Below are 26,479 nucleotides of genomic sequence, written 5' to 3' on the forward strand. Positions count from 1 at the left end.
TAAAATATATATGATAAAATTTATTTTTTATTGTAAATAATCATATAGAGATTTTAGCCGATTTTATATATAATTTTATAAAGTCATGCAATGTATGTGTCCCATATATGTCTGGTATATGCTTTTAATAATTGGCTATGTACCTAAAAGCATGTATCTACATTATAATATACCATTATATACCGTGGTATATTATAACAATATATTGTTTTTTATACTGAAAAAATATATTATTTATATAAAGTAAGATATATCGTAGGATATAAGATATATCATATATGATGCTATATATTCCATTTACTTATATTTGAAAATATATTTCTTTTAAATATGTGACAACATACTAAACTGTATAAAATTTGTTGACTTTCTGTCTGTAAAATTGAAAATATCAAAATAGATTTAGAGTATGTTTTTTTAAATTTCATTTCTTAAAATTAACCCTCCATTAGCTCTCAGCATTCTAAGTAGTATTGAAAATTATTTAAACTATTTTTACACCTGTGCTTGTACGTCACGACAGAATGTGGAAAAGAATTCAAATTTATTAAGCAAAAATATTTTTGGCCATTTTTTACGGTTGAAAAATAGCAAAAATATGATAAATGAATTGCACTGACCATCTTTGTTAACCGTTTGTCTAATTTTCTTGATAGTTTTACTAAAAGAAATTAGTTCTATACTGAAGACTTGAAGACAACAGCAAAATTTCAAATGACCTGTAACGATACTTTATTTTTATTTTTTAGATAATTAACGATATAAACGAACTTTTATTTAATTTTTCAAGGTAAGTATTATTATTAAAGTAGTTAAATGGCTAATGATACATACTAAAAGTGAACTTAATTAGTATACAGAAATGATAATAATTAATTCACTATATTATGTAGTAAAAAATTTTAGGTCATTCGTTAAATATTTTTGTGAATTTATTTGACACTTTTTTTTATATAAATTCTGTTAATTCAACACATAAGTCTTTTATAGTTAAGACAAAGAAATTTTAACATTAATAACATTTTTAATTTTAACACTAATCACATTGCAACCCAAATTGCAATGATATTATCCTTGTTGGTTTTGTCCTTCATCACCAACGGCAGCATCAGCAACAGCAGCAGCAGCTACTTTATTTTTCCGGCGTAAATCAGTCAAATGATTGTTGATTGCCATACCAAATAAAGTTCTTTTGTAATCTGCCGGAAATTTATTTTTGACAGTTTCTAAAATAATACATATAATATTTATAATAAATTCATATAAATTATGAAATTTATTAACTTGCAAAAATAAAAAAAAAAAGAAACAGAGAACAGTGTAGAATGAAATGGAGATCATAATAGTGTTACACTTTCCGCTTGTGCTATTTATCTGAATCATTACTGAATTAGTTATGAATTATCAATATTTAATAAACTTAAAAAAAGTTCATTATGAAGTGTGAATATTTTAATACGAACATGTTTAACAAAAAAGAAAATAACACATTCAACTAGATAAATGCTTCAGGCAATGTATTATAAGTTTTCAAATTAGAATCATACTTACAATCGTCACATTCACTCTCATCTCTACACGGAAGAAAAATAATATGGAAATTTTTATTATTTATGATTGGGGAAAATTCCTATGATGACATGGCAAGTTTTACTTTGTAGATATTAGAAAAATTTCAATAAAGCATAGTAAAATTTTCTATGTGAACATACAAAGTATTATTTTGTTCACATAGTCATTTTTACTAAACTAGTATTGGAAAAATGACGGTGTAACATAGGAAAAGCTCCTATGTTAATATAAAATAAACCTTTAATATATCACATTTAAATAATAAAAATTTTAATATCAGCATGAAAAAAAAACTTCTATTTCAATATATAACAAATTTCTATGTTGAATCGTAAAAATACTCATGTTATTATTGAAATTTTCCTATTTTATCATAGGAAAATTTTCTTTGTCAACATAGTTCAAATTTTTATAACTTGGATATTTTTATGATGCTATGATAGGAATTTTTCTCATATTAAAATAGACATTTGTAACGTAGAAGAATGATTCAAATTTAAACTTTCAAAGCAAGTGCTGAAACAATTTTTACGTATAATAAAGAAATAATAATTCACCCGTAATCGCAGAAATAATGGTTGCATCCAACCCTGGTTTTCGTTGAGCATTTTTATCAATCCTGCTTTTTCCGCCTCTCAAGTTACTCGCTAATAAAACTTCATTTTCGAATAATGAGCTTACTAACGAAACTGCCATATTTTGAAAAGAATTTCTTGAGTTGGCAGTTTCCCATTGTGCACGTGAAACCAATACTCCAGAGCCTTCATGACCGATTTCAACCTACAAATTAAGCTTTAATTTAAAAAAATTTGTAAAATTTAAAAATACATAACTCATAATGCTTTTTGATTTCTTATACAAAAATAAATTAATAAAAATGCTATGTAAAATATTGCGTGTTATTTCTCTTAATTGCAAAAATATCAAGTTGAAAGGACAGTACAATTCAAATGTTAGGTTAAAAGGACAATTCAACCCATGAGTAAAATTAACTTGTGAGCAGCAGGCGAGGATGGCAAACACGCAGGCTGAAATGTCCTACGTTTCTCCCTAGTGCGTGTAGTAATTTTTATCATATTTCTAATTAAAGCATTTGAATTCTGTGCCCTTTTTGTGAGAAAGATAGCGCAAATCGGCCCCTTTCTGCGTAAACCTCGTATCTGAAAAACGGCCATTTTCGGGAAATCATAAAAAACGTGTATTAGAAGTGCTAAGGAATATATTTCACTAATAACCTCAATTTCGGAAAAAATGTACACTGTAAAAATTTTTTTGGACTCGGTGTAGAGTAAATGATTCGGTGTAAAAGTTTTGGTGTAAAAATTACACCAAATATTATATTAAATTTAGGTAGTATGAATTTGAAATTCTTATAACGTTAAACGTATATGAAAATATAATGTACAGAAATTTTGTGTTAAAAAATTAAATTTAATCATTCAAATATTGCGTCATTGCACAAAATATAGTTCTCAAACTTCAATGTTGATCGTCATTTACATAACTATTAGTACTCCATACAAAGTTTAAGAATGTTAGTATAAACAAAATTCAAATTTATAAAAATCATTTTGTTATCATTATGAAATTTAAAAAATGATAAATTTAGTAATGCTCTAGCTCTAACTAGAATTATTTAAATTTATTTATTTTTCTCTTAACTTAATTTAATCATCCTATTCGTGTGTAGATTTTATATTGTATACAATATATCATATATAAATAATTGGTACCATATAATTTCTCTATATATAAAATATATGAAAAACTCGAGTGGGTACTCAAATGAAATCTATCGATGAATGTAACATCAGGAAAAGTTTATATCGTTAAAAATTTCAATGTTTAAGAAAGTACAGGGCAATTTATCGAGAGATCATTTAATACTTTAGGGAAGGTAGGGGTACGATGGTCCTTAAGGGCATAATGGCCCACCTTAAAAATTTGGTCAAAAATTTTTTTTTGTTTTTTTGCCAAATTATCACAAATCTGATGTATTTACTCATTTTTTGACCAATATTCATTACCTGGGGCTTATAGACCACCTCGAAAAATTTAATAAAAAAAATTAGGAAAACGGTTGACCCTGAAGGCCATCCTGGCAACTTCCCGCTTATACCAAATCTAAGCGCTTATAATCACACTTATTACTTTTTTGAGCTCTTCGAGCTCAAAAATATAATTTTTGTGTCATTTTGAGCTCTCCAAGCTCAAAAATCTTATCAAAGTTCGATGAAACACGAGTTTTTTAATTTTCAAACTGCTGTAACTTTTGAATAAATCAACCGATTTCCACGTGGTTGGTGGCGATCGATGAACTTTTTTGAGCTCTATGAAAAAGTTCAGGACGAAAGAATTGATCTGATAAAACATTTTGGAGTTATTACAAAAAAACACTTTTTTTGATTTTTTTCGACAACGATATCTCACGAACGCATCAACCGATTCTGACGAATTTGGTGGCGATCGATGCGGGTTTTCAAGAAGAGCTGGAAAGTTTTTGAAGTCGATCGGTTCAGCCAATTCGGAGATATTTAGAAAAAATGAAAAAAAAATTTTTTTTTCACTTTCTTTCACTTTTTTTTTTGCAATTTCTCGAAATCTACCGGTCCGAATCGGTTCCAACTTACAGGAAATCTAAGTTTGGCGAAGCTCTTTCGAATGACACCAACCGCGATGAAATCTGTCAAGCCGTTCAGAAGTTATAAGAGGTTTACATATACACACACACACACACACACACACACACACACACACACACACACACACACACACACACACACACACACACACAGACGTACGGACATCATCGCGAGAATAGTCAGGGAAGCTTTCTAGGACCTCAAAACGTCGAGATCTGATGAAAACTCGATTTTCGAAAAACGGGGTAAAAACAATAACTTCCCGAATTTTAAAAAATTTTCAATTTTTAGCGGGAAGTTAAAAAAATTTTTTTTTTAATAGTTGTCAATTTAAAGTATTTAACCACTTAGACTATTTCAGGCCCATCTTTATATCTCATGGAAAATGAATCATCAAGAAAAAGTTATAAACAAAATTTTTTTTATAATGAAATTTTAAAATTTGAAAAAAAAAAATACAAATAAAATTATTTATTATAAAAAAAAATAGAAAAGAGGTTGTTCAATATGAAATTTTAATTCTATATATTAATACAATATAGAGATTGAGGCGTTTCTAAAATAGGCGAATTTTCTTTTTTTTTTCTTTTGGTGTCCACAAATTGATAGTTTATTTAACAATGATAATTTTTATCTTCAAACGAGCTCTTAACATATCAGTTTTAAGGTTTGATTTGATCTATTTTTACGTTTTCCGTTTGAAGAACATGGGAAAATTTTTTGTATATTTGGAATTTTTTTGCTTAACTAGGAGTGGACGTATGAATGAGTGCAATACATCATTTTGTAGGAAATTAGATGCTCTACAAAAAATTTCTTACAAATTTTTGGTATCAAGGTATCAACGTAATCGGAAAACATAATGGAATCATTTTTAAGAAACGTTAAATTTTTTACAAATTATTTACCATAAATTTTTATAATATCCTTGTGGTTCGTAAGTTATCACCATTTAAATGTAAATTAATTCAAAATAATCAGAATACTATTTTTTGAAAATATTTCACATTTCATACGATCATTTCTGATAAAAGAAAAATTCCAAAGTTTAAAAATTTTTTTTCATATTATTTTATTGGAAAATATAAAAATATAAAAATCAATTGAGGCAAACCTTACAATTGATGTTAGATAAGAGCTACTTTTGAGATCAAGATTTTTATTTCTAGATTTACTATTTATTTTTTGACACCATAAGAAAAAAAAATGACGTTTAGCTATTTTTTAAACTCCCTAATGGACATACAAATTGCATAGGACGAATTCTTTTCAATTCCATTTCATTTTCTTTTATTAATCAAGAAAATGATGAGTTTTGATTTTATATATCTTTAGATGACGCATTAGTGCTGTATATGGTACGACAAATTTTCCCTTGTTTTATATTTTGGAATATTATTTTACACATCGAAAAAAAAAATCCTTAGAAATTTGGGTCTTTAATTTTGATTCAGTGTACTTCCTTTTTTACGCTAAAATTTTTCCATTTCAAAAACATGTATTTCAATTAATTTTTTTTTTAATTTCTACAAATTCGCTTGGTATTAAAATATCATATTGAGGAAAATTGTTATGTGTAATATATTTAACATTTTTTAAACAATTTTACTCTAACTGGTCTCATGTAAATTGTATTATCTCGCCAAGTTTTTTTTCTTCTTTTTTTACACATTTTTGAAAATATTGAGAAAATGGTTCGTTTTACTAAAAAAAGAAATACAAATAAAGTATTTATAGAAAATTTTGATTAACAAATAAAAATACTTATAAACTTTTTTATCCTTCAAAAAATTTTTCTGGCAAAAAAAAAAATATTTTTTTTATCGTTTTTAAAGAGAAGCTGTCGTGTCCCAAAAATATATTTTTTTTTAATTTGGTCAAAATTTCAGTGAATTTACTCTAAGTAGGAGCAAAGTAAAGAAATTTGATGATTCAAAGCCACAAAAAGTAATAATAACCGGCTTAGGAGGGCTGTCGTGCCCTATCCTTCCCTATAGCTCAAATCCTAGAATTATTTCAATAAACTAAAGCTAATGTTAGAACATTAAATAGAGCAAAATAGAGCAATGTTAGAGCACTAAATGCCAGAGCATTTCTAAAAGTATTCAAATTTTTTTGTCACCAAAAAAAGTTTAAATTATAATAAATGTATTTTTCATTATAACAAAAACCAAATTTTGAGAAAAATTAAAATTTTAACAAAAATCAAAATTTTGAAAAAAATTAAAAAAAGTAATTTCTTAAACAGTATATTTTTAGAATATAATCACGTGAATTCCCTAAAAAACAAAATATGTTATCAATTAAATATACTTGAAAATGTTAAATGATCATGTTGCTAATTAAAGAAAAATATAACCAGTAACACGGGGTAGTGTAGAAAAAAAAGATTACACTGTGTTAAAATTACACGGATAAATAATTTACTCCGAAAAAATTTCACGCCGTTTTTTCGACATTACACCGCCGTGTAAAGTTCTCTGGGTCTATTTTTACACCGAAATTTTTTACATTGTAGTCACGAGGTTTTCGTAGATAGAGGGCGAAATATTTTTTGTCATTTACTTGATCAGGATTTCCATTTTGACCCCCTCGATTAATTTGCTCGTTTATGATGTTTGCCTGTATTTCCTTAACTTCTTTGACTTCCTTACATAACCTCAGTAATGCTTTTTTAATAACTCGTGTGTCTCTGAATAATATAAAAGCTTAACACATCAAAAATTAGACAAAATTAAATAATTTAAAATTTAAAAAATCATAGCGATATACAGTGCTCGCTTTTTTGACCCAGCTATCGATTATTAAAAAAAAATATTTTACGCATTTTTAATTTAAATTAACTACTATATTATTTTGAAGACTTATGATTAAGCCAAAAATAGATCAAGTAGTTAAACAGGGGGAGTTAGAGGCCAACTCCGAGCGCCACCTAGCGGTCGCCACCCGGAACTACGACGAGTTGTGTACCCTCTGTCGGTAATTTGATGTAATCTTCTTTACCGACCACTGATTTTTATCTGCAGTCGGTTTAGCCTCTGCTGGTAATCTTCTTTACCTGCGCTGCGTTCATCTGCAGTCGGTTTGCCTTACCGGCTGTGTGCTTTGATCTATTAATAGAGGGCGCTAGTTTTGGGGGCCTTGCGCGAAGGTGGGGGGCGGATACTTTTGAATTTTATTATTCGTTATATTTGGAGGGGGTGTTTTATTAATTTTTAAGTTATTATATTAGTTTTTTTAATAATAATTTTTATCTAATAACTATTCTTATCTTATCTTATATTAGTCATTATCAATACAAACTTTCTATTTTATTATATTATCAATTTTTATCTGTATATTTCTCGAATTAGTCATATTTTTCATATAAAAACCGAGCATTTTCATAAGATAAGACGATTATAATGAGATTATCAATTAAATAATCAGCTTATCATGTACATGACTCATTTTTTTAACAACAAATGACTCATTTTTGTGGGAATTTTATCAAAATTTCCCCCTAATTCAATCAATTCTGGTGGGGATTCGGGCTATAAGAATCAAGATTTTTTATGTGTAGCCATAGTTATTGAAAAATCAGTGAAGTGAATTAATCGGTGGGTGATGGGTACAGGCTTAAGAAGGTCTGATTTCGAATATCTTATTAATCATCAAGACTCTTTGTTTATTTTACAAGTTTTAACAACGTGCCTGAGTAAACTTGAACTATTAAATATATTAAATAAATTCACCACCTACATCAAGCATCTAAGGAGTGAAATTGATCGCAACAAAATTCATCGCTGTAGACTGAACGTTATCAATTTTATAAGATCCCAGCACTACCTAGATCCCGAAATATTTTTGTCTGAAACAATATTCATAGCTCATAGAGTTGATGAGATTTTAGAAATCATCAAACAGATTTATAAATTAGAGCTATTAAAAAAACGTTTAGCAGAAAAGTAAATATGATGGAAATCGTCTTGGATATTACAGGGTTTGAAATACGTGGTGAAGAGTTTGTTGTCAAAGAACTTTGTGCAATTAATATTTCTGGTGATATTATCAATAAAGGGGCATATGAGAGCCGGTATTACATCTTTCAACCACCGTTTGATAACCTTAATGAAGGGTTCATTTCAGAAACCACTGATTATAAGGGGTACAAACATGGAATTCAATGGGATACAGGTGCTGCACCATATGATACGCTAAAAACTGTTATAAGAAGCTTAACAAATAATGCACGTACTATTTATGTGCATGGTGCATGGAAAGTTAGGTGGCTCGATCAGATAACTGATAGTATGCTTTCAATTATCAATATTGAAAACATGCGTATGTATTCTCGTGAAGCCTTTATCGATTATAAAATTTATCTCTGCGAAAATCGATGTCATCATTCAATGAAATTCAATTACGCTTGTGCTTACGAATCTGCTCAACGATTTAAACGATGGATCAAAGAATTTTGGGGTGCTGGAGCTTCATATGAAAAGTCTGTTGAAATTTTTTATAATCTCAAAAGCTTATCTAGGATGCATACTATTGATATCGCATGCTTGGATGAGAAATTTCTCCTCAGAGTCACACCGAAGCAAATAAAAGATATTTGGGATAAACTACCAGACCATCTACAGAAAAATAAATTGATTGAGGATCATCAACTCTGCAAGGAGCATTACCTATTTAAAAAAGAAGAAGAACTTGATCAAGATGTTTGCGGCATCTGGCTGTACCCAATCAAGAAAAATTGTTATGAGTGTAGACGGAAAAAATAATTATATATATATCTTTAAATAAACATTATAATAATAATAATTATAATAAATAAATACCTATGTAATATGAAATTGGTTAATTAAATAAACGTTTATTAAATTTAAAAATTTTTTATTTCATTTTAATACAAATTTATGTTATTTTTCTAACAGTACTACTTATAGGATTATATTCTATAATACGATCATGCAATATTAGACAGTATGCAGCAGTATTATCAGGAAACTGATTTTCCGATTCAAATTCAATTCGTATATCAACAGGTCCTGACTTGATTGATTCATTTTGCTTGGAGCAATCTATAATGTAGAGCGGTGCGTCAGTTAGAAATTTAGCTTTTGTCAATAATGGTTCTGGATCTTTATTATAGTATGAAACTTGAAAATTAGTATACATATCATATATCAAAGCAAACTGATTTCTAGCAATGTTAAGATTTAAATTTCCATATGGGTAACTTTGAGAATTCAGAAATAATTTCACATCTCTAATATTACAATGATCGAATTTGCTAGCATCTTTTGTTACAACATTTTTTCTAGCAGTTTGAAATCCTAAAATTACATATCGTGGTTTTTCAAGCTGCGTAGAAGTTTTGATTGGCCAGACATGTTTCGTAGTCCTTGGTAGCATCGGATACTCGTACAGTTGCCATGTTCGAAAGCTCATTGAAATTGCTGGATCGTTGGTGATGAAATTTAGCGCTTGAATTTTTTGCTTATCAGACATGGTAATGTATGGGACATTCCACACCACTTTATTGAGAACAATTTTCACTCTTTCAGCAACTGCATGTGCATTAGCTGGTTTATGAATGTATGCGTTCATGTCAACATTTGATCTTATAAGTATCAATTCATGTTTGGCATTAATAATAATACGATTGTAATCTTCAGCAAATCCAAGCATGAAACTTAGTGGTATAGATATATCAAAATACCCATCATCATCTATTAATTTACTAGCTGCTTGTGTTAACCAACCAGCATTCTCCATTATATTTCCTTCCAGGAGTCTGAGATATATAATTTTTCATGAGACTTGTAATACCAACATTTTTACACCTATCGATTTCTACAGCGTTTAGCTCATAGCGTATTTCCTCAAACATATGACAAATAGCCATGTTTACTAATTCCATAGATTCTGATACAGCTGTTCCATCTTCTTTAACAAATCTTCCACAGATGTGTAATGAACTTTTACTTGGTAGAATACATAGGTCTTGATGTTGAATGTTGATTCTAATTTCATCACTATTATTTAATGTTGAAGTATACGGTAAATGTGCGTGAACTTCATAGTGAGAAACTGATTCATCAAAGATTATCGGTTTTTGAATGTCTAAGATTTCCGCCATGGCAATACAATGCAACACAAATTCACTTTTCTTATTTTATTAATTTTCCACGTAATTTTAATCCAAGGCTTTTCAGAAACTCCTTGTTTTGAGCTGTCAACCCTTGAAATGTCGAGCGATGACTGATTGATTTTCGGCATGTTGATGGGGTTATATAGCTTCCACCAATCTTCTTGTCAAATACTATACCCATTATATTGACTTTATATGTAGTCTGATTGTAATCGTTTCACCACGGAAATTAACTAGTTGTCCATCCTGATCAACAATCTTTAGTTCAAGAGTATGTATAGACTTGACGACGACTGGTAGGTAAATGATGTTTGATGGTACTTCTATGATCTTATATCCAGGAGCAACACTCGGAAAAACTCATGGATTGTATGAAATCTTTGATTATTTATATATGCACCAGTTGTTATATTACATTCAACTCTCAAGGCATTAATTTTAAGGATTTTAATTGGTAAATCAGATTTATGAATTACATTCGCATCTAGTGTACGATTTGTAAATCCTAATAATGCTGCAATCGAATCTTTATACTCGAAATTAATGGGTCTATTACATTTAATTTCACTTCGTAATTCATTATTGTTGGCTGTCAAAGTAAATTTAACATCTTCAGGCATCTGCTTTAATAAGTATTCTTCAATATCTTTTAACTCATAACTTCCAGTTGGTATCGTTATTACTGCATCACTCCTGACTACCTGTTTTTGGCTATCCGTCTCATAACTATTATATTCTGAGGGTTTAGTTTTATCTACACCACTTCCAATATAAATCTTATTAGCACCTTCATCAATATTCGGTATTGAGTTATATGTTAATAGTTCTACTAATCCCAGAACGTAAGTTTTTGAAGGTGATAATTCAATCGGTGGGAAATATTGTGCCTCCAATGTTGAGGTTACTCCTGTTAGTGTCAATGTCAATGATTCAGCCATAACTGAAGAATTATTCAACTGAATACATTATTTATAGTTGATTACTCAGAAACTTAAGACACAAGTGTCCACATATAATTGTATTATAGTCCTGATATCTTTTGTGATTATATTTGACGCTACTCACATCAAGATATTTCATGAGATCATTAGGTGGCTGAAGGTTACCAAAGCTGTCAAAATAAGTAACAATTTTCTGATTCTTCTTGTAGGCGGTCCAGTGAGTACCATGTCCATCTTTATCATCTAAATTGACAATAGCGCACTCATTAGCCCATGGACCAGATTTTGGTAAATCATTTCTCATGAAAACACCTCGAAAATGTGGAATTTTCAAATCTTTCGCATATTTTATCAAATCATAATTAGTTAGGGCTCGATGTGGTAGCGTTAAAAGTTTTTTGACTGCTGATTCAAATATAATCCCATTCCTTGCTTATATGGTTTCAAGTACAACCCTTTGCCTAAAGCTATTGCCTCCATAGTTGCATTATGACGTTTACTTTCTTCTAAATCACGTTTAGCTGATTTAGCGGCATTTACAGTACGAGCAATTGTCGCTATACCACCACTTAAGCCACCTACAGCACTGAGTGCCGCAAACATAGGTATTAGAAATGGTAGCATCCTCAATCTTCGAAGGTACTGATAATACACGTGGTAATCTAACATTTCTTTCACCACCTGCATCCTTTACAGCTTTTCTAGCTGCATGTAACGCTGATTTTATTGGCTCAATGCTTTTACGCATCGATTTTTTAGCTGAACTAATAATTTTTCGCACTGATACGGGTTTATTTTTCTTCATTATATTCCCTCCAAGTTTTTTTTTCACTCTACCGCCTCTTTTAGGTTTTGTTTTTAACTTTTTATTTTTCTTCAGCCTTTTATTTTTCTTCAACATTTTATTTTTTTTGGCGCACAAACCCATACCCAAACTTCTTTTAACTCTCATAGTCTTGTTAACACCCCAAGCAACAGCTTTTTCACCAAGACTAGCATCTTTAGCATGAATACGTAATGCAGCCTGTTGTGCAAGCTTTTCATCAGCTGCATGACGCGCCTGCATATCACCTGGATTTTTTGAATAAGCAATGTCATGATCTTTACACGCTTTATCAAGCGGATTTATACCAGGATCACCTCGAGCCAGTCTTTTCGATAACTTTGTGCCTGGTCCACAATATTGATATCCCGGTACATGTAATTCTATTGGTAGTTTATTAATAAGACCATTAACAACTCCCCCACCACGCTTAGTTTTAGCTTTAATAAGGCGTCTGTTCTTAACCATTGCTAATCAATTACTGACTCAGATTATATAAATACTCAATATTTATAGTCAAATCAATGAGTTGTGGTTTAAATGTCATACAGTTAACAGTAATCAGTGCATGTCAAAATGAAGTTTGAAAAACAAACTGCTAAATTACCGGTTATAAATTTTGATCAGATTGTACAAGGTGATGATAAAAAAGTTCAAAAGCGTCATGGTGCGCTCTTACCGAATACTGTTAGAGCAATTATCTGTGGACCATCAAATTGTGGGAAGACTAACGCACTCTTATCTCTTGTAACCCATCCTAATGGTTTGAGGTTTGAGAATATTTATGTATATTCTAAATCCTTAAACCAACCAAAGTATAAGTTTTTAGAATCTATCCTCAAACCTGTGGAGGGGGTAGGCTATCACCCATTCAGCGATCATGAGTCAGTCATCAATCCAGAGGAGGCTCAATCAAACTCACTCATGATATTTGATGACGTAGCTTGCGAGAAACAGGATCATATCAGAGCTTATTTTTGTATGGGGCGACATAAGAATGTGGATAGTTTCTATCTCTCTCTCTCTCAAACCTATTCGAAAATTCCAAAACATCTAATTAGAGACAATACAAACTTTCTTGTGCTTTTCGTCAAGATGAAATGAACTTAAAACATATTTATGATGATCATGTGAATACTGATATGCCGTATAATGAATTCAGAGACTTATGTGCTGCATGCTGGAATGATAAAAATAGTAACAATAAGTATGGATTTGTGGTAGTTGACAAAGATAGTGAAGTAAATAATGGGCGTTATAGAAAAGGTTTTGACTGCTTCATAAGTATAAATTAGATGATCATGTATAAAATTGGCTAGTTGTATGACGATTTCGAGTGTGAAAACATGGCGTATAAAAAAAGTATATCTCAACAGACTGAGATGTTGAATGAATTATCCAAAGTTAGTGATTCAATCAGACAGAAATATAAGATATTGAAAATTGGTCGAGAGTCTTCTGAACAAGCAGCAAATGAAGCTTTTAAACCTATAGTGACGCCATTACGAGCATTAGTTGAAAATTCTAAAGCTATAAAATATGAAATAAAACAGGATGAGTCAGAGAATTATTCACTCAAGAAACCAGAAATTAGTGAATATGAGACGATTAACAATAATAGCTCTCAAATGTTAGGTGACAATTCAAGTTTAGATCAATCAAGCAGGATAAATAAAACTATTATGTCGCCATCTCCAGGAATGACAAGCACACCACATAAAGACCGAGATCCTGTATCTCATTATATATCAATGTTGAATAAAAAAAATCTTAGAGGGTTAGACACCAGATTTGGAGTTCGTAAAAAAGGTCAACAGCTCTTTCTGGGTGACTCAGCAGTATATTTTGAGGATAATACTTTGAAGGTGAAAAATAAAAGTATTCCATTAACTCCAGGATTGACTGAGTTAATATTCAAGAGTGATCCTCTAGAGGGTCTAATAAATAAAAACGATTTGAAAATTTATAAAGATCTCTTGATTTCCACAAATACACATAGGAAGAATTTCGAACCAAGCCGTAGTCTTTACTCTGATAATAGTCCTAAGTATAAAAAATTAATATCTAAGCTAACTCAACCATTGATAGAGGGCGAAGGGTTACCCACCTTTATGACTGCTTCAAGAAAGCGGAAAAATATTGATTATGTTTACTGGGATGATCCTAATGAACTGGTTGATAGGTTACGTTTACTGATGGCATCTCAAGCAGCTGGCAACTCTAGTCACTCAAATGAAATAATTTCCATTATTGATGAGTTGCGAGAAGCTCAGATTATTTATTAAAGTTCTAAGCATAATTCTATCATTTGATAGTAAACTGTTGACAAGAGCGGGTCATAAAATGACTATTGATATATTTGGGCGTACTTCATACAAAATAAATGATTTACAGTATGGTAAAGGAATTCCTGGGGCACCAGGAGTTGGTTTTAAGTTGACTAGTGATGGACAATTTGACTTGGATGGAAAAAGGTTGTGTAACGTATCAAAAGCTATCGCAGAAAATGATGTTGTTACATTATCATGTATGCGTTCAAGTGTAAATCTTGAATTAGATATACTCAAACGAGCAATTAATAATAATAAGAAACGTATTGCTGATCTTGAATCATTGGAAAATATCATTCATGATTTGGAAGCCAGAGTGGAAGCATCAAATAATATTATTAATAATCAGAAAATTAAGATTAATAAACTCGAAGGTAGTATAAGATCTGCTGTAAAATCATTGCTGCGTGGTGAGGACGTGATAAAAGAAATCAAACGACAAATATCAGAGCTTATTAAAAAATAATGGTGGATAAAAAAGAAATTATAGCTGAGGAGCTTCACAGGCAAGCTCGAAGAAATTACGCTCGACGTCATGTTGACATCCGTGGAATTGATGAAACATGGCAAGCTGACTTGGTTGAGATGATTCCATATTCTAAAGTTAATAATGGGTATAAATATCTACTAACAATAATAGATATTTTCTCAAAGTATGCTTGGGTAGTCCCTATTAAAAGTAAAAGTGCTGGTGATGTAAAAAATGCAATGAAAAGTGTACTCCAACGAGATCGTAAACCACAAAACTTACATGTTGATAACGGAAAAGAGTTCTATAACAAGGAATTCAAAGATCTTATGAAGCAGTATAAGATAAACATGTACTCTACATTCAGCAATCTCAAAGCTTCTATTTGCGAGCGTTTCAATCGAACACTTAAAAATAAAATGTGGCGGCAATTTACAGCACAAGGTTCTTATAAATGGGTTGATATGCTCCCTGAATTAGTGAATACTTATAATAACATGAAACATCGAACAATTAAGATGAAACCAGTCGATGTGACTGCAGCCAAAGAAAAAGAACTGCTGCAGAGCATATATGATCCTCTAAAAAAGAAACCTGTAATGCTGAAAAGTAAATTTAAAGTTGGAGATAAAGTTCGTATCAGTAAATATAAACATATATTTGAGAAGGGATACACACCGAACTGGACAACTGAAATTTTCACCATCAATAAGGTGCAGAATACAAATCCTACAACATATAAATTGACTGACTATCAGGATCAACCAATTCAGGGAGGCTTTTATGCTGAAGAACTTAGCAAAGTAAAATATGATGATATATATTTAGTTGAAAAAATTATCAAGGAACGTGGGAACAAGGCTTATGTTAAGTGGTTAGGTTTCGACAATTCACATAACAGCTGGATTAATAAATCTGATATGTAATGAATAAATCTCACATGTAATGGATAAATCTGATATGTAACAGATAAATAAATTGTTAAACAAAAAAATAATTTCAAGTTTTGTTCTTTTATTGAAAAATCCTTAATCTAATTACATTTATTAGCGTAAAATATAAATATTGAATAGATCTATACACATTTATAAGATTCTTAATTATATCTAGCTCGTTTATTAGGAGTTTCTTTATACCCCCAGGGTAAAGTATCGGTTGAATCATCGATTAACTTTCTTTTATTATCCTCCCAACTTAATGCTAATTTTTCTTGTTTAATTGTTTCTACTTTATGCTTGCTACTTTTGATAATATATTGATGACGTCTAATGTTAATATGATTCATTAGACACTCTTTATAATCATCAAACTTAATTTTCCGTACAACTGCACCTTTAACACCTTTTGCTCTCTTTTTAATTCTATCTGCAGGCTTAGAACAATCAGGAACTTTATAAGCATAGAGTTTAGCTCTTAAACCAACAAACTCAGTCATAATTTTACCATTGTTCTCATCTTTCATGAGACCTAATACTTTTTTATTTTTTAATGGAATATTATAAACATTATCAGGAAGATAGTCTGAAGTATCAAATCTATCTATATCCTGTCTAATATGTTCATATATATTAGGTACATTGAATTGATATATTAAACTATCAGTATCAGTATATAATAGTTTAGATTTATTACCACTAAATTTTCCCCCAATATATTTATAATGGAAATCATAAATATATGTTTTTGATAAATCTAAAATACTAAAACCAATATATATAGGCTTATTAAAATATACGTTTACTTTATTTAACTCAATGATGACTAAGTTTTCATCAAAAATCATAAAGCTATGGAAGTTAGGAGATGAAATCATATTTTTAGCTCCATAGCGCCCGAGCCATTTACTAGTCATTTTTACTTCTTTATGTTTCCTAACATTTTCCATAGTCTTACCAAAAACAGCATTATTCATAAGCTTGTAAAAATCCTTTTCGAAATCATTCTTAGCTAATTTACGGCAATCAGTATTTTTTTCAATATATGGTTTGAGCCATGCTGATTGTTTAAATTGTAGAACTCGATGGATTTTTACAAGCTTCAAACCTAGCTCAAGACTTTGCCTCAAATTCTTATAATGGATCACATATTTTTTCTTTGAGTAAAGCGTTGTAGCTAATTTGGATTGTTTGCTTCCTGGTGGAATGAAATGTTCGGGACATAAAGGTAAGTCTTTATGGAGATCATGAAGTTCGAGTGGGTAATCTAGATCGACTTCTAAAATAAATCCCACCTCATCATAATTACTGTTAATAAATTTATTTACATTATTCACATCAGCAAATTCATGATCTTCAACCCATTCGAATGATCCATAAGGTAATGATGAACACATTGCAGCTCCATAGAGGTTATTAACATCATAATACATGATGTATGATTCAACATCATTTTTATTAAAATTTGTACCCATGAACCTATTATTAGCCTTAGCATATCGATTGGTACATTGTGAAACACCGCCTCGAATTCCCTTTTCAAAAAATAGTATCATTTCGGTATCATCTAACAAATCTAATTTAACACTAGTATGTTTCAACATAGCATCAAACGCTAATCCTGGAACTGTATAATAATGTGCGGGATCTAACTCATAGGTTTTGTAGCAATTAAAACGGAAATTTTCAAAAATATCTGCGAGCAATAATACATCTGTCTTTAAATATAAATCTGAATATTCACCGAGAGTTTTGATATTAAACTTATTCCATACATTTTGAGCATGTTGATAATCCTCATTTGAAATATTATCATCAGTAAGTTTCGAGTAGAAAAACGTTTTTCAGGTAAATTATTATAATCCAGTTTATCTATTGAGTCAATGAACTCATAGGGAAACACACCTTTACGAGTAACTAATTTAAACTCTTCAAAATCAGAATAATACTTTTTAGTTATTTTTTTGTGACTGTCGGTAAGGTTGCCCGCTAATTTTTCAATGCTTGATGCCATGAAGCGAAATGAGTCAATGAAGCGGAGTGAAACAGATGTACCTGCGATAGCTTTCGTGAAAGAGATATACCTCTCTTTGTTCACAGGTAGAATATTTAAGTTCCCTTTAAACCCTGTTGCTAATGAGCTTATAATAAAATGAGAATCATACCCAGATAAGTTATGAAACACTACGGGGATCGTAAATGACTGTTTGTAGTTTAGGTTACAAGCCTGATGACTGGGACCCCTATAATTACCAGTCAGGTGATTATGATCTCTACACCTTATTTCATCTTTAGATTTAAAAATTTTTCCGCATATATGACAATTTTCAGCAGTTTTATGATAATTCTCCTCCTCTGGAGTAAGCTGTTTCATTTTTATAATATTTTTATATAGTTTATTTACTTTTCGACCCAAAGATTCTAATTTACCAACCAGCCAGTTTACACAGTCTGGCGAGCGATTAAGTTCAAATTTTGACAGAGAATCATCATAATTACAATGCAGATAATATGCCGCGCTATGTGGTATATGTTTTTCAATCTTATCAGATTCAGTCTTTAAAATGCACTCGAAATCTGCATATATAATAAAGGGAACTTGATCTTTATATTTATAATTTTTAAAACTCAAAATCTTATCTTCATCTTTCTCAGGTAATCTCATTCTAACCTTATTGAATTTTATACAGTCCAGCTGATGTTTCTGAAGTGACTTTTGAAATTTAAAATGACATAAGCAGCGATCACAGAACCATAATTTTGAGTGTGAATCTGATATTTGCGATTTTACAAGTCGAGATAGATTTCTTATTAGAGCGAAGTGGAAAATTGTTTGAAAGTTTTCAAGGTTTTCATAATTTATATAATTATCAGTATTTTTATCACCATAGAAACATCTTCCAGACTCTACCATTAGAAGATGAATTGTTTTTTTATCAGAGATATTATTGCTGAAATATAATGGAACTATAATACTCTTATTTCTTTTGATTATTTTTAACATCGACAATTTCTGTTTCTATACCATAAACATTTATTTTTAATTTATTTAGTTTTTCGAATTTTGACACATCTTTCAAAGAAATCGGAAATTTTATACCTTTAAGATTAAACTTATCATCTAAATTTTTGTATGATGAAACACGATACGGGTGATCTTTTGCAGGAAACAGCGCAGCTTTAATACACCACAAAAAACATTGCATATCCTTATTCTGAATGTTCAAGACACCACCTGTATCACTTATTTCCTTTGGTAATGGAATGAACGTTGAAAAACCCCCGTGAATTGGAGCAAACCGGGAGATATTAACATCCAAGTTTATAACTTCACTTAAACTCCATCCAGAGTTCTTTTCATTAAATTCCTCAATTTTTCGGAGAATAGTATTATAAACATCTTCTGCGAACCAATTTTTGATTGATGTTGAGAGTAAAATATCAACAGTTGGAGTCTTAAAAGATTTATTCTCCTCAACTCGTTGATTATTTTTCGAATTTTCAAATTTGCATATTAAAGTTGTGCTTACTTTAATACTACCTTCAGTTTTCAGAGTAGTTTGAATTTTTTCAATAAGCATCTTTTTAGCATCATTTAGAAAGTTTCGTAAGTCAATATGACCCCCATTAATGATACTTCCGGTTTTTATGCGATTTTCAAAAGCATTCTCCAAATCTTGCCAGTGAATTAAATTATTCATGTTCAATGCAGCACCAATCACTGCTCGGCTTAATTGCATGAATTTATTACTATACCAGCATAAGAGCGAAATGTTGGCTTGGAGATTTTTCTTCTCAGAAACCCTGGTTCTGGGGTGAAGAATTAAATCGTTGAATTGTTGTCGAGTACCATCGCAAATATCAATCCACTTTAAACATGTCTGTTCACCCACTGAATCAAGCTGAGACAATAATTCATATGCCTCAGCAATGGTTTTAAGAACATTATTAAATTCTGCTATAGACATGTTTGATGTATATATTTTATACGTTAGACGTGAACACTGTCAAGTTATACGGTAAACTAATGAATTTGGAATCAAAATCATTCAATTTATACGTTTTCTTTTTATAGATAAGAATTGAGGAATTTTTGATAGAAACAATTGATACAATTGCTAGCTTTCACTTTGGGTGAGTCACATAAAAAATAACAAAAATATCTATAAATTGTTAATCAAAAATAGATAAAGTTACTAATTTTTAAATCACTTAAAGGATCCAAGTAAATATATTTCTAAGCTAAAAATCATAAATAAATAAAAAATTTATATATATATATATATATATATATATATGTATCTATTTTTTATGCAATAAGTATTTATATATATTGTAAGCGTAAGTAGAAAACGATGTAATGTACATAATCCTAAGTAAATAAAGTAATGATGGGATAAGTACATTTGAACATAACGTCTAGGTATAATTACATTCTAATGAAGGGTTATACAAAAATTTTTATATTTCGTTTTAACAATCTACTCGTTTTTAATGATAAGTGGAATTAAAGTATTTTTTTAATGATAAATACAAAATAAACAATGATGATAAGAGCTAAAAAAAAAAAAAAAAAAAAAAAAAAAAATATTATGACGTGAACATAATTTTTTTCGATTTTATAACAAATTGTAAGCGAACTTAATTTTAAGGGTGAACTTAATTAAAAAAAATTATCAAGCTCGCATACGTCATTTCATATTAGTATGTAAATTTTTTCGATTTTATAACAAATTGTAAGCGAACTTAATTTTAAGGGTGAACTTAATTAAATAAAAATTATCAAGCTCGCATACGCTAATTCATATAAGTATGTAAATTTTTTATTTTTTTTAGCTATGTATTTTTTATGTATTTTTAATATATTTCGAGATATATATTATTTATATTTTTTTTTCATGGGGGGATGCTTATGATTATTGAATAGTTATTTAAAATCAAAAATTAGTTTGAAAAACTATGAATTTAAACAACCGCAAAAACATGAAAATTATTATTATAATTATGTTTGTAGGTGGAGTTAAATTTGGTAAATAGGTGCGACAAGTAAGTCTCTAACTAAGATTTTCACTCCTTCCTTAAAAATTTCCTTTGGAGCTTAACGCTGATTTGATGATTAGTGTTGAGGATAGTTTTTGTAAATTGTGGTGTGGGAAAACCTTTAAAAGGATCATGCATTATGATGATGTTTACTGTTTCCCGTGAATTTTTTGAGTGGACATCTATTTTAAACCCCGCGTTGCAGTTTAGACTTTGACATCACATACCACAGTTTTTATAGATCTATTGATAGCGCTTATTTCCACTTTTGATTTATTACAAGTGCTTATTTATTCAAAGTTTTGTTAATTCTAAATATTTCAAAGCGAGTTTTTAATTATAACAAAAAAGTGTTTCATTATTATTTTTTTGAAGCTATTTTTTTAATCGAGGTAAGTTGTGTTTTTCCATTTTGTATTTCAAGTATCGAATACATAGTATTATTACCTTAAATATTGTTATTTCTCTTCCAGATCATGGTTTTAAAAATCGAAAGATGTTTTATACCTTCAGCATGGATGGCAGCTGGAGATTTATTGAAAATATTTAACTATATAAATAATATATTGGTATTAATAAGTAATTCGACATTGGGGGTGGGTGATGAGTTGCTTAAGAAGGAGAACGTGTTCGAGCATGTTTTTATGCTTGGAAATGTACCCGCTCTCCTTACTGAAACCAAAGACGGGTTTCGGTGGTTTCGAAGAATGGATGATGATGATGATGATAATGATTATTATTATAATACCATGCGAATGTATAATTTTATTACTAATTCGACGGAATGTAATACAAATTATGGATCATCATCATCATCAACATTAGCGTCACCATCATCAGGTAAAAATAATAACTTTAAATATAATTATTTTTGAAAAAATATTAAAATATAATTATTTTTGAATTTTTTATAAAAATTTTTTACTTTTTAGATTTCATATCTTGGTTACCGTCATCATCATCATCATCATCATCATCATCATCATCATCATCATCACAACCATCATCACCATCAAAGTGGTATGATGAAGTGATGGAAACTGATGAGGAGAGTTTGCACTATTCTCCTGACAGTGATGATCATATCAGGAGTATGTTCAATGATCATCAACAGTTGCCATCACCAAGCTATGATGATGATGAAGCGATTGTGTTGGATAATAACAATTTTGATTATGCGCCTGATGATGATGAGCTGATTAGGAGAATATATAATGAGGATGCACCCCATGATAATAACCTGATGGCTAATTTCCAACCTATAAGAACCTCAACGCCTTTAACATTCGAGGGGGAACCAACATCATTTCTTTGGAGTACTAAACCTGAACTTTGGTTATCATCATCATCATCATCAACATCGGTATCATCATCCTCATTGTCATCACCATTGTCATTAACATCATCGTCATCAGCAGGTAAAAATAATTTGATTATTCATTACAATTTTTTAATTTAAATTTCTGATATCGGAAAATTGTTTTTTATTTTCAGACTCTATATCCAACCCATTATCATCACAACAACCAACAGCATCATCATCATCATCCGGTAAATTAATATCTTCAAAATTTATTATTAAGTATGATTATTTTTCAAAATAAAAAATTTTTTCTTTTTAGATTCCATGGATTATTTCCAGCAACAATTTGTTATTGCGGAGCAGCAGCGCGAGCTGCGAAGATTGAGCGATTACAATAGACAGCTACAGGATCAGTTGGAGGAATTCCAACGAAGAAATCTACAACAGGAGACATCGATAATGATGCTGAATCAGCAGGTGCTGCAGTTGATGTGGGAAAATGGACAATACTTCAATCTACTGCAGCCTCAACTTTAAAAAAATTAAACATTTTTCCTTTTTTTATCTTAAAAAATATATATGTAATCATTTGATAGAATTATTGTAATGTTAATAATAATAATAATCATAATAATAATAATAATAATAATAATAAGAATAATAATTTTGTAATAAAATTTTATACTTTAGTTGGATAATCAATAAAAAATGAAAATATATAAATTAATTAACTATGCTATTTTATAAAAATTAGTGATAATATAAATAAATATAATCATAATTATATTTTGTAGAAAAAATAATTTGAAAAAAATATTAAAATTAACTTAGGAATGTTGAAAGAATAATGAAAGTAAGTTTGACTGGTAATGTAGACTGCTACTTTATTAATTAACAATAAATGTTTACTGTACATTATCTTCAGAATTATTATTTTCAATAAATTCAAATTTATTGTATTGACCTCCATGGTAAAGGAGGATCAATTTATTTTGATGGATAAGCTTAGTGAGTAGCTCTAGTGATGATGGATTCTTTTGAATTTCAGTTGTGGCTCGTTTGGGTAAATATACAGCAAATTCAGCATCCAATGACGCGATGACGCTTTCTCCAAATTTAGTTGTAATCATTTTAAGTCCAGTGACTAAATACTCCTGATTGAGAGTGAGTTCTGACATTTTCTTTTTTGGCAGAATGTCTTTTAAAGTTGCTGCGTTGTTGATAGCTGAGAAATCCATGATTAACTAAACAGAAAATTATTTATAAAACTCTAGAATGGGGAATAGGATAATTTAAATAACTAATTGTAAATATATACTTACACACTAAGTTATGATAGAAATGCTAAATAATAAGTCAAAAAGTAATCAGCTATTTAACACAACACTTATTTTTAAACTTAATAGAGAAAAACTGTATATCACCACTCGAACTTTTAGAACTGTGAAGTTTCAAAATTTGATTAAGCTCTTATAGCTAGAATCCCCACCAAAAATAGATGAAATTTAGGGGGTATTTGTTATTAAAAATGAGTCACAAAGCTGATAAGCTGATCAACAATTTGATAAAATAACTAATTTTTCAAAGAAATGATAACTAATTGTAAAAGAATGCCGATGAATAAATAGATTAAATGAATTTTTGGGGGGAGAAAGTTACTGACTCATAACGATAAGAAAATTTATTAGATAACAATTGTTCATAAGATGAATATTTCTAAAATATAAAGATAAAATTGATTAAATAATAAAATAGAAAGTTTGTATTTATAATGACTAATATAAGATAAGATAAGAATAGTTATTAGATAAAAATTATTATTAAAAAAACTAATATAATAACTTAAAAATTAATAAAACACCCCCTCCAAATATAACGAATAATAAAATTCAAAAGTATCCGCCCCCCACCTTCGCGCAAGGCCCCCAAAACTAGCGCCCTCTATTAATAGATCAAAGCACACAGCCGGTAAGGCAAACCGACTGCAGATGAACGCAGCGCAGGTAAAGAAGATTACCAGCAGAGGCTAAACCGACTGCAGATAAAAATCAGTGGTCGGTAAAGAAGATTACATCAAATTACCGACAGAGGGTACACAACTCGTCGTAGTTCCGGGTGGCGACCGCTAGGTGGCGCTCGGAGTTGGCCTCTAACTCCCCCTGTTTAACTACTAGATCAAATGGCAACTTTTTCTTTTATTTTCTTTGTTTTTGAGTGAAGTTTTTGAGAATGAATACAAAAACAATATTCGACGCTTCCTTTTATTTTTAATGTTAAAAAGTTGAATTTTGACAAAGTTATAGCTATTTGAAAAAAAGCTATTTTTGTTTCTAAAATTAATAACTTTTTTTAGCTGGATAAAAATATGTAAAGAAAATTAAAAAAAAGTGTTTTTTTTACAGGGTACAATAAGATAAAACTTTCAGTCACATTTAAAGGAGTCGGGTTGAAAAATGGTTGATTTAACGTGGAATGCCCCGTATACATACACCGTATATATATCAAATTAATAACAATAATGATGATTTATTTTTTATCAAACGTCATTTCCGTTGGAAAAAGATCATAGTTCCTCGTCGTATCGTGTCTGAAGAGGTTTTACTTTAGAAAATGAATATTCAGAAGAACTCATAATACCTTTACGCCAAGAGTTTGAAGATACACTTTCACTCTCGTTTTCACTTCCAGATGCATTTGACTTTTCAGTTGCACTACCCTCGTTTTCACTACCGCTATCTTCTAGATCACTCAATAAATTATTATCATCTGTCGTACTATCATTAGATTTGGCAGTGTGATTTTTTGGATTTTGATAATCCTAGGATATTTAAACAATTATGTGAAATACTTTAGGAAATTCTATGCTGCCGTACTAAAGATAATTCTTATTAAATAAAAGAATAAAAAATGATACGATTTGTTTAACGCCCGTGAGAAATAGTATTGAAAAATAATATACCGGATTTTAGAAAGTATTTATAATTATTGAAAATCGAATCATTTCAAATAATTTTCGATCTTTTGTTTAATAAGGAAATAGTAGCAACTAATTATGATATTCATATAGCAGTTACCACCTTTGTATTTAACACAGCAGCATAAAAATATGTATGATCTAGTATATATAAGTATAAATTTGTTCAGCAATTTATGATAAAGAAAAATAATCTTACTGAAGTATGAGCTTGCTCGGGATCAGTGGTAATGGTCCTATCAACAGTACGTATTGACGTTTTTTGTTTCTTTCCTTTGGCCTTTTCAAACAATTATGAAAAAAAAAAATGACTTTATTAACCACTAAATCAATAAAAATCGAGAAAATAAAAATAATATTTAAAAATTTCATTCAAATTGCGACATGAGACTGGCTACAATAGATAGATTTAGGAAATAGATAGATTAAGGAAATCTCCTCTCTTAATATATAAGTCAAATGAAAAATGTAAATTTTTGTGGTTAAAAATGGGATGGATACTATATATTTGCTAAGTTTTTCTTATGAGATTTAATATGTAAATTAGAAAATTCTAATCATGCATTCAAGTAAATTAAAGATTATGTTAGAAAAACTCGATAATTACAGAAAGACCGGAAACTGACGGTGGCTCGTCAAACTCTGATTCCAAATTTCTCTTCTTTGATGAACTTGATTTGATCAATTTTTTATTTTTTATATCTTGTTTTAATGATTTCAGCATTTTCACTGGCCGAAGGGGAGAGATTTCACCTTCCAAAATTGCGATCTGATTTTTAAGTGACTTGATATTATCTATCACACAGAAAATAATAAATAAGTATTAAGTATATAAAGATATATATAGATAGATAAATTTTTGTCCGAAGGTAATCATTTTGACAAGTTACATAGTCTTAATTAAGTCCAAAAATTCTTGAACTGAGAAATTTTTTTGGAGCAAGAATTTATCTCTTAAATCAAACCAAGTTTTCTTTGAGTATGTATATAACTCAAATATATATAACTTTATCGATGAATCTGAAGGTATTACGATTTGGATTAAAAATATTTCTTAATATCAATAAAGCGATTTTCAAAAGATATTAATATTTACTTACTAGATAATTGCAGAACCTTAGCATCATAACATTTCCAACCTTTTTTTGGTTGTTTACCATCTCGCCATTCAATCACATACGATTCGTCATCTTCCGTCTCGAATTTTTTCGGATCGAAGTCAAAAATCCATTCCACTGGCACACCAGGCGTATAAGTATCGCGATATTCTCCGCCGATCCATTGAACAAGCGCGAATAATTTCTTGTCCAT

General features: G+C 29.8%; 1 protein-coding gene across 1 annotated transcript; it reads right to left on the bottom strand.

The window, feature by feature from the left end:
• Positions 1-922: 922 nt before the first annotated feature.
• Positions 923-26,479, bottom strand: LOC123262374. The gene is made up of 6 exons (XM_044724580.1): positions 26,269-26,479; positions 25,776-25,963; positions 24,832-25,012; positions 6,780-6,904; positions 2,130-2,352; positions 923-1,226 (listed from the first exon to the last, which is right to left on the bottom strand). Exons 1-6 carry the CDS (start codon positions 26,477-26,479, stop codon positions 1,069-1,071), a joined length of 1,086 nt encoding a protein of 361 aa, XP_044580515.1. The 3' UTR covers positions 923-1,068.

Source organism: Cotesia glomerata, linkage group LG1 (genome assembly GCF_020080835.1).
Source record: "Cotesia glomerata isolate CgM1 linkage group LG1, MPM_Cglom_v2.3, whole genome shotgun sequence".
NCBI classification, from domain to species: Eukaryota; Metazoa; Arthropoda; class Insecta; order Hymenoptera; family Braconidae; genus Cotesia; species Cotesia glomerata.

What these genes read in the sequence shown, in the direction of transcription:
- LOC123262374 (XM_044724580.1), bottom strand. Translation starts at nt 26,479, where the DNA reads ATGGACAAGAAATTATTCGCGCTTGTTCAATGGATCGGCGGAGAATAT. An exon ending in AAAATGGAAATCCTGATCAA is followed by an intron (nt 2,353 to 6,779) that starts GTAAATGACAAA and finishes CTTAATTTGTAG; the next exon opens with GTTGAAATCGGTCATGAAGG. An exon ending in CATTATTTCTGCGATTACGG is followed by an intron (nt 1,227 to 2,129) that starts GTGAATTATTAT and finishes GTATTATTTTAG; the next exon opens with AAACTGTCAAAAATAAATTT.